Source organism: Thermobia domestica, chromosome 2, assembly GCF_964235325.1.
Source record: "Thermobia domestica chromosome 2, izTheDome1.hap1.1, whole genome shotgun sequence".
In the NCBI taxonomy this organism is placed as follows: domain Eukaryota; kingdom Metazoa; phylum Arthropoda; class Insecta; order Zygentoma; family Lepismatidae; genus Thermobia; species Thermobia domestica.
The window spans coordinates 311,941,251-311,951,998 of record NC_137455.1 but is presented as its reverse complement, the minus strand read 5'-3'; the positions used below and the strand labels follow the sequence as shown (position 1 = coordinate 311,951,998).

The 10,748-nt window shown below is 30.8% G+C and overlaps 1 protein-coding gene across 1 annotated transcript in view; it reads right to left on the bottom strand.

The window, feature by feature from the left end:
- Positions 1 to 5,094: 5,094 nt before the first annotated feature.
- The window catches only part of Dad (Daughters against dpp), a 70,720-nt gene continuing 65,066 nt past the window's right edge, over positions 5,095 to 10,748 (bottom strand). Inside the window, exon 5 of the mRNA XM_081748979.1 lies at positions 5,095 to 9,487. Coding sequence (XP_081605105.1) covers positions 9,159 to 9,487 — 329 coding nt within the window. The 3' untranslated portion in view covers positions 5,095 to 9,158. The remainder of the gene's footprint in view (positions 9,488 to 10,748) is intronic.

Sequence of the window (10,748 nt, the reverse complement as noted above, 5' to 3'; positions counted from 1 at the left end):
TTTTTCTAAATTTTAATATTATCTTTTGTTAACAGAAACTTTGCAAAACTATAGGAGGCCATTACCGGCATTACACCATCGATGTGCTGTCTCCGAGGTAAAGTTGGCAGCATAATACATTTCTCTCTAGGCAGTGCTCCATGTCGACTTGAATCTACGGTCTTTCACAATCGTATTCGATTAAAATGGAGATTACTGATCCTTATTTGAGAAATAACCCGTGGTATCTGTGTACTACATTTGTAGTTCTGTTTGTATTGGTCAAGTGTCAGAATGATTAATTATAATTAAATCGTAGATGATGCTACTATGTTACAGAGGAAGTAACTTGATAGAATAATTTTAGTTTGAAGAAAGTTTTACTTTTGAGTGCAGAATGTTAATTTCACTTCTCACTAATTGATTGATCGATTAAACTCATATTCATGTCCCTTGTTATCTTCCAAGGTTGGTGGCATTTTGGCACGAATCAAACACATTTTTATTGTGTGGGCGTTCTGTCACCGGAAGTCTAGTTTTTCTCTCTCGCACATACTCAGTACTTTGAACTTTGATAGTCTCATCCTTTTACGAACTCGATGTAATATAGCAAAATTTTTAAAATAATTTTTTTCCAAGTATTAATTTCTTACAAATAATCTACGTCAAAAGTCTTTTTAATACACTGCAGATCCAAAGGCTTGGCTTAGGATTGCCATATTTCAAAAATAAAAATCCGGGATGCTACTAAATTACGAGAATCTTTGGAATGCTTAAAATGAAAAGAAGTGTTTTATACTAATTTACTTTCTTCCATTAAATAGAGTTGTTCAAGTACAGTATAACGTAATCACATTTTTAGTCATTTTAGTAGACCTTCTCCCTAGTTAAGCAAACGTAAGCTGTGATTTACTCCCTCCCTCTGGTTATTTTATTTATTATTTTTTTTTTTTTTTTAATTTCTCAAGACCCGTTATGTTTCGTTGCTTTCAGTCTGTTTTTAGCCCATTTAAGGTATGATGTTTTCTTTCACACGTTTTGTCTGTTCGTGTTGTATCCTTTACCCCGTTTTTTTTCTTCTTCTTTTCAACCCATTAAAATATTTCAGAAGCAAGAGGCAGACTGAAACAGAGTAGTGAAGATAACAATAAGATTGAGCAGTAAAACCTTCGGTTTTTTTTTTTTTTTTTTTTTTTTTTTTTTTTTTTTTTTTTTTTTAACTTCTGAATTGCCATACTTAGTATTGAAGATTATATACCTAATCCTGTGAGGAAAAAAAAAAACTATATTATTCCCCTCCTTTCTTCGCTGAAATCCAGGACATGTAAACGTCCCGAGAAACATTTTCGAGATGCCGGGGCGAAAAACAATTCCGTGACGGTCTCGGATTTTTCGGTACGAGGGGGCAACCCTAGCTTGGCTTGAAGCCATGCAGACTTTTAAGTAGAAGCGATTTGATAGCTTCTGTGTTCCTTGCTTTCAGACTGTTCATGCTTTTTAAATTTTTCGAGGGTACTTCGCGACATTTTGATGATGAATTTAAGTGTACCATCTAAAAGCAAAGATTACAAAAGATGTAATTGAGTAAATTCCTATCATATTAACAAATCTTACGCACAACTAGGATCGAAGGGAAGCAGCAATCAAGCAGGCGATGATTAAGTATTATTCTTATGAGGCGCCTTCACTGGATTCGTAGACGAATTTCTCAACATGTGTAAATGAATTGAACTGGTTTCGATATGCAAATTGCGAAGACCGATGACAAAATACTAATAACACCAACATGCTGGGATTGTTCGCTCGAACTTGAGATAAAAGAGTGTCACCTGCAATCGAAGTGATGTAGTTTTCAGCACGAGATATGCATATAGAAGCAACGTTTAGAGAAAAGTACGAGTAAATCAAGTGAAATTACAGTAGACGAGAATAACACAAACGATTTTCTGTTTTACTACGACCACGCACATGAAACGTGTAAGATCGTGTTGTTAGTACGTACGCGTTATTCTAGACGGTAACTCTTGAACGGAAACAAATTTTTTAAATCCTTTTCTGACAGTTGATAGCTAGATCGACTATCTCGGTCGAGTCCATTGATGGAGTCAATCCGGTAACGCTTTAACGGGTAACGATGACTTGAACTCGTCTCTTACTCCACACAATAACTCTTTAAACAAAAGGGAATTTTTAAACTCTTTTCTTTTTGCAATAGATGGCTAAATCGATTACTTCTGCCGAGTTTGTTAATCGAGTCAATCTGTTAATCTTAACGCATACCGGTGATTAACGGTCTCTACCCGAAGTCCATTTTCTAGTATTAAAACGAAAGTAATAGAAGTTACACATCGCACCGTTATATGGCAGCACACATCCTCCACCGATTGATATCTACTGAACAAAAACGAAACCTCAAGTGCGCAATGCCTTTTCGCTCTCTACCAAAGTTTATTATTATATCATTTGGTCAAAATATTTAAGTCTGAATTGAACACTGTTCATAATAATCAAGATAGGCCTCCACTGAAGATTGAATCCATGACTACACATGCGTACCAATCCATTCTCATTGTGAAAAATCCCCCCATTTTAGTCATAGTCTCATTTTATAATATTATACTATGTAGGGTGAATTGAAAGTAATGGCAACTCAGTTTCCATGTCACAGGGCGGTGTCTCAGCACTGTAAGACTTCGGTAGGCGATGAGATATGTTGAGTGAGTGGTAACGACTGCTTGTTATTCAGTCGGATGCAGCAGTTATAATGTAAATCTGAGAGAAACCTATGTACAGGGTGTCTCAAAAAAGTTTATTATCAGAGTTTCAACAAAATGTTAAGAGGAGAAACCGTCATCAAACATAATGTTTTCAATCTAAAGTGAAGGAATATTTTAAATCAGATGAAACGTTTGGGCTATACTCTTTATGCACCCAATGTTAAATGAAAATGCAATATGGTGCTGGAGGAGGGAAGTGGATAAATTATGGGGGCTGGCCATCTACACGTTAGTGTAAAAGACAGTAACTTCATTCACTTATGCTGTGAGTCCAGGTAAATGGCAACGTTGCATTTTCATTTAACATTGGTCGCATAAAGTGTGTAAAACCTAAATGGCTCATCCGATTTAAAAATTTAAAAAAAAAAAAATATTTACTTTAGATTGAAAACATCATCTTTTTGTAACTCTCACATTTTGTTGTAAGTCTTATAACAAAGTTATCCTATGCCAGGGGACTTTTGACACACACTGTATATTAATAATATAGAGATGAAAAAGAGAAGAAAGCAAATTTTAACCAATGACTTGAGAAGCACTTGCTTTTATTTCTCAGAAGATGGAATATAATGTAAATCTGAGAAAGACCGATGTATATTAAATTTTATTATTTTTTAAATATAATTTTTAGCATCTAAACAGAAAACAGCCAAAGCTCGTTTCACGGAAAACCAAAATAAAAGGTAACAAACATGAGTGAGAGTATGAAAAGAGGAATGGAACTAAGAAATCATACAGGTGAAATCCAGAGCCGATGAATATATAAACTAACTTCAGAGTAAATAAAAGATTTCTTTTTCGTCTCAATTTCGGCTCACTTGGTCACGCCTTGATCATTAAGTCGTCACATGCACGAGCAAAATGGCTATCTACAATCTAGGACCAGCCCTGTATATTGTAAGAGTAACCTTTTTTACGTTGAAAAACATAAAACAATAAGTTCTTTGAATAGGGAGGTCTTCCATAGACAAAATTGTTCTCATTCTCAAACCTCTCAAAACTAAATAAGCATCGTATTCAAAATTCATTTATTCATTATTTAATAGTACATTAATCTGAATGATGTAAATTATATTCAATTAACTTATTAAAAGATGCATCTGAATTTATTTGTTTTTCTATACTACTGTCTGTTATAGATAATATTCAATTCCGTAGTTTTCTCGAAGTGTATTAATAAAGACTTCCTTTGTTTCCATTTAACCTATATAGCTATTCAACAAGCATTAATGCATATCCATAATTTTTATTTTTTTTTTTTTTAAATTTTATTTTAACCAAAACAATGGTAGTATAGAAAATGCATCTTTTAGTAAGCTAATTAAATACAACTTAGGGAATGTATTAACCTGTTTCTTCTTTTTGTCCTCACCCTCACTTTTAGTGTCGACTTAAGAGCCTGACTTACTAAAAATAATAAAAAATTTACCATTTTTCTTTTGCTTGTTTTTTATAAGTGAAAGGAGATAATGAAATGCAACTTATCACAATCATAGATAATGTTATTCTACAACAGAAAATATGAACCTGAAGAATTTTCAGTGTTGCCAGAATAACAATTCCCCTAAAATCTAAGTTAAGGCAGTGACTACAGGAACGAACTCAACTGCATTTGATTACATATCATGTTGCTTTGGTATCTTGTGAACTACTTTTTAAACAATAATTGTATTTAGTTTGTAATAAACAAAATTGTTTCAAACGAAAGTGCAAAACCTCATATCTTTTTTTATTATTATTATTATTATTATTATTATTATTATTATTATTTATTGGAATTTTAGATTTTGGTTGCATTCAATTCCCCACATCTGAATCTACGAGTGTGCAAAAGCTCGTAAACGAAAACCCAATAAAAAATGTGAAAAACTAACTTTTAAAACCTCGTATCGCATATAAGATAATGTAAAAGCAGAACGGTTTTATTGCTCTCCTGAGAAGTTTCGTTTTAATAAGTTACGAGGTTTTGCACTTTGGCCGTCGTAATGTTGTTAATAATAAATAAATAAATAATAATAAAATTAAGTAATAATGTTATTTAAAAAGTAGTTCAGGGATACTAAAACATGATATGTGTTCAAATTCAATTAATTTCGTTCCTCTAGTCGCTGCCTTAACTTAGAGAATTGTTATTCTGGCAACACTGAAAACTCTTCAGGTTCATATTTTCTGTTGTGGTAAGTTGTATTTCATTATCTCCTTTCACTTATGAACAAACAAACAAAAGAAAAGTGGTAAATTTTGTATTATATTTAGTAAGTCAGATTCTTAACACGTGTATTATTTTTTTCAACTATGGACTTAAAAGGAACATTATCCGGAATAAAACACTCAAAAATAATTTTATTTCTTTTTTAATAAAAATGTAGTTGAGAGAAAGAGATCCCTCTCCTCCTCTCTCTTTCTCTCTCTTATACATAATATACAAGTTTGAGTTGTAATTGTTCTCATAAGAACTAATATTACAACACTGGAGCCATTTAGTTCTTTTTTTCAACTATTTACATTAAATATACAAATGGCATTTTACTTCGTATGCCCAGAAAAAAATGTTTGATTGTCAACTGTTACCTTTCGTCGTGTAGTATAACTCAACAAGCTCATGTTTTTTTTTTTTTTTCGTGTAGACATTTTCCCCTGATGTATTATGTTTTGTCTGTCTGTCTGCATGTATGTATGTGTATGTGTGTATGTCTGTATTTGACAAGAAAATGCATTCTTCATGGTATCGTAATAACATTTCCCTACCAAGGTGAGTATTTTCTTCAAAATAATAATAATAAACATACCATACCATGAAAAAAAAAAACTGTTTTAAAAAAAGAGAAACTCCATGATTTTCAAAATTATGCTCATTTCATCAAACTTAATGAATAATAAATTAACATACTTATGAACACATAAACAATAACAACAACTTCTGGAGGAGATATCACAAATGATGCAATGAGTTTTGACTGTAATCAATAGAATATTAAATAATATCAGTTTTCAATGAGAAAAGCAGTTAAACCAACGTTCAAATTAACGGTATTATGCTAGCAAACGTGAGTTTCTATTTTAAATCATGAAGTTAATTTACGATATTTAATTAAGGATTTAAAAAAAAAAAAAGTTCGTAACATATTCTTTTCTTCAATGACTAAAAATTATGTGTACGCTGGATTTTTTGGGGCAGTTCTATGCTGTTCGTACTTCTTTTTTTGGCACATTTTTTACAATATAATCACACTGCCATACACCATACATTATGTTTACGCGTGTGTGAGTGTTTGTGTGTGTTTGTGTGTTGTATGTGTAGGAAATGTAAGAAAATAGTAACGTCCTTTCTGTTTTTTTATTATTATTTTTTCTTAAATAACTTGTAGTTCATCTTTAATTTTAAGGCAAGAACTTTGGCAGCAAATAGTCCAAACAGTTATCTGGTAACCACACATTTACAATATATAAGTTTATCAAGATTCATTGGTAGATTAGCACCAGTAGGTATTCGTATGTCTACAAAGATATGCTTTTTTTTCTTAATTTTTTTTAAATGAAAAAAGAAGTCTGTAAATACGCAATGGCATATTAGTAAAATCAGACTTATATAACCTTCATTAAAGTACATATATGTTTTATTATGTATGTAGAGCCCACACAACCAATATTCAGTTACATCCAAACTCCTATTCACATTTTCAATTTTTAAAAATGGACGGTACAGCTGACCACAACCTGATTACAGTGAAATATTACAAAATAGCTTTCACGATCATTAATTTCCGTTCCACTGCATTTCCACTTTACGTTTTAACAATAATAATATTAATGTAAAAAAAAAAAAAAAAAAAAATGAATAGAAGAATAATTGCCAACAGGAATGAATTCGCATCCCATTCTTTCCTAACACAAATCATATTCAAACTGAATTATTGTTCGGAAATGAATGATAAAAGGAAAGGCAATTTGGGATTATAGATAGGATACACTTCTGTTGATGATCTACAAACAGACCACGAAAGTATTTTCTTGGGATGATATTTTAAACAGTTCAAAAGATCTTTAAAACCAAGATTCTTATCAAAACTGTAGACAAAAATGTACATTGCTCTTGATACACAGGACAGACAAATTACGTATTACTTAGCCAAAGGAAACATTACTTTGCTTTAAAACCTTTTAAAGAAAAGGCATAAAACGTTGCTCTGTCTGTAAATATTATATTGACTATCTGTCCAATATGCTTTTTTCATAACATCTTAGGGTTTTTATGTATCAAAATTTCACCCGAAAATACAACGAATTGATTTCAATGGTTGATAAAACTGAAAAATATCGCGAAATAATATCAACTGAATAGACACAGAACTGTAGTTTACTTAATGTAAATTATACATTAAAAGAGAAACTTCAGATATTAATAACATTAAATCTCAAGCTTTTAGCTTTATCAAATGAACTATGATTGTTAGCTAGTACATACGTAGATCAACTTTTCTTAACGATTCCCAACATAATTTTAATTGGAAAGTCATGCGTGGAAAGGAAATAATGATGATTTTTTTTTCTATCAGTTGCTACCATACAATTTTTATTTTATACCTATTAGCTACTCATAAAGTTCCAATCAATACCCTTCATTCCATAACTTTTCCTTTTTTTTTTAACAACAATTCACGAAAAAGCAATTTCAAATCTATGATCTTCCTCTTTAAAAACGATACCAAACTTGTGATTTCTTATAAATATATATAACTGTATGTGTGTATATATATATATATATGGATAAAATTTAAAGTGGCAATTTTCTATTTTTGTTTTGTAGCAGTAAAACCATGGTACAGCAAATTCGGATAAAATACAATGGACGATGTATAGAGGAAGAGACATACAATGCTCCATGTATGTTTTACGATACAGAATAAATATATCCTTTATAGTTTTAATCTTGAGGTTGTAACAGTCAATATGATTGTTTTAATACCTACTTATGTATTTTTTACCTTAAAAAATAGCTAAATAAATATTCAAATTTCTTAACACAGTGTGTTACCCGTCTACTACTTTATGTAATGATGATACAAACACTGTTTAGTTTTAATTCAGGTAACATTTGATATACTAAATTCTTTCTTTAAACGCTTAGACTCAAATTTTAAATTTTCATTTATGTTGTATTGCAGTATTTTCTTTAAAGGACTTCAGTTCATAATTCTTACCTTTCATTATACAATGCTCGTAATAGATATATCTTTCGAAAAACATACAATGTTATCACATATCTCATTTGGAGCTGGATTTTGAGTGTTTCTTTTCTTTTCTTTTTAAAAGTTAGTCTACAGACTCAAGACCATATAGTGTAGACAAGAACACTACGAATGAACACTAAATTTTAAAAGGCACTGTCTCGTTTTCATTGTTATGTACATAAAAAATGTGGTAAACAGACCAGTTACACTTTTCTCTATTTTCTTCACACTGCCAATTAATACAACATTTACTATATATATATATATATATATATATATATATATATATATATATATATATATATATATATATATAGCGCATTGACTATTTTACAATTGTCAAAATTAATTGTTTGTATCACATACCCTGCGTAATAGTGATTTTCTCTCTGTGCCGCTTAAACTGGCCTGTACACAATGTTATTGTACGAAAAGTAGGAAACAATATTAGATAGGACTTCGATTAACTAGTTCGTTTTAATTATCACTTTTTTTTAATTTATTAATTTCATTTAAAGAAACTTCTGCACTCTTTTTGACGGAGCAATAAGGTAACAGTACTTTACATATAAAAGTAGGAAAGTATTTTACAGCATCAAATAACAATTCTATATATATATATTTTCTCTTATGTTTTCTTATATATATATTTTATATATATATATTTGTCTTACAAAAATTGCACTGGCATTTTAAATTACTCTCTAGGAAGTGTTTTCCTACAACAAACAATATTTTTATATCTAGCAGAAGCTGCATTTTATTTTAATACAAAATAAGTATATTCTGTAATAAGTTAAACTCATTTTCTTCAATGAAAGTGAGCTTAAATGTCGGACAACTTTTCAGTCATAGTTTGTACCCTGTACAGACACAATAAAGAAATATATTTTCTTTCTTTTGTTTATTTATTTATTTTTTAAAATCCAATTTTGATGTAAGTTAATCTTTTAGCTTCTTCACATTACAATGTCTTCTTTGGACCCCATCTGGCCAATCTTTTTCATATTCTTCGTTTCAGTTTATAACTTTGTACTTCTATCACTGCATTCCTCCTCCTTTATGCTTTGTGCTGCCATCTGTATCAAATGCTGCCCTTGTAGTAAAGGTAGAAGCCACATCATATTATTATTATCTCTTGTTAAAAACACAAAAACGAGATTCTGTAGTGTCACCTACATGGAGCAAGAAGTACTTCTAGCCAGCACGGACAAGACGTTACCTCTTGCCGTGAGTACTTTGGACCCCAGCCTTTTGCAAAGCTAATCCGAACTGAATTCGGATCAACGGGGCCATTGGATAAGTCCCAATTTCGAAGTTGTTGTTGATTAAAATAGGCCTTCTCATAGTCAAAGATCTTGAGACAGTAACCTGATGGAACCCTATACACAATGAGTGTTCGTGAATCTGGATCATCAAGCGTAGGCGAATTGATAAAGATTGGACTCTCAGATCGATTGTAAGCCCACACACCATCCGATTCTTGACTTAATATCAGACCTGCAAAGATACAAGATACATTAAGAAATACAAATACAAAAATTCTTTTCACAGAGGTGTTACATATTTAAAACTACGTACATTTTATGTAACTACAGAAATTCTACTCATAAACCTTAGCAATTTGGGACTGTTCCTTTGCCAATGCTCTGAATGATAGCAATCTGACATCTCTAAAAACAAGACTAATTACCACAATTTGATTATTAAGGACACAGTGTTATCAAACGTCTTACGCGATACAAGAATCTTAAAAATTGGAAAGCTAACCTTTCTTATTAAAACGAGCTTACACCACTCGCTTTGATGTGTATTTTGGTGTCTCTGTTTGTACGGATCGCCATAACGGAACGCAATAACTTTCGTAAAATTTATTCGATTTTTGCAGCTTTTCTCTGCAATTTAGCGTGTTCATTCTTCGAGGTACCCAAATATGCCTATTGCTTGGGGATAAGTGTGTAAGAGGGAGATAAATTGAAACCCAACTTAAAAATTTGTGCATATTCGCAATATGCATAATCATGGATAACTACACAATTTTTTCCATTATAAATTTTGTATAAAAAGATTTGATTTTCATTAAAGACCGACTTTTTTTCTATTTTTACTTTACTTTACTTTACTTTATTTTACTTTACTTTCCAAACACTCTCATTGGTTGGGTTGAAACTAATCAAGAATGTGGAGTGAATTTATAATTAAACCTAAAAAAATCGAAAAGTTATCCAAGCTACATGGAAAACAGCTGTGTAGTTTTTTTTTTTTTTTTTTTTTTTTTTTTTTTTTTTTTTTTTTTTTTTTTTTTTTTTAATTGAAATCAGTGGTGGGCACAGTAAGGAAGGCTCACTGTATTTGTGTTTTGCTTCATCTGGTCAAACAATTAATACAAATAAGAAAGAATGTATATCTATAGTTCTTTTATGGATACTTTTTACTCTCATTACGTGTATGCCTCAAGCGTATTATAATAAAGAGTGTTCAATAAACATTGAGGAAGTATTTAAAGGTTAAATATACAGAATTTCAAATTAGTAGTTTGAAATCCAGAACTTTTTAAAATCAAATAAATGTATTTCAAAGAATTTTTAAAAATATATAACAGTAAGCTTATAAATTCTACTTGAATACAAATGCGTTCATTAACTTTTAAATAAATAAAAGTATAGGCCTATACATATTTTTTTTTACTTGAGTACGACTACGTTCATTGTTCACTTCACCAATAAATTCCAGATATCCATATACCAAACTTTCTCACTTA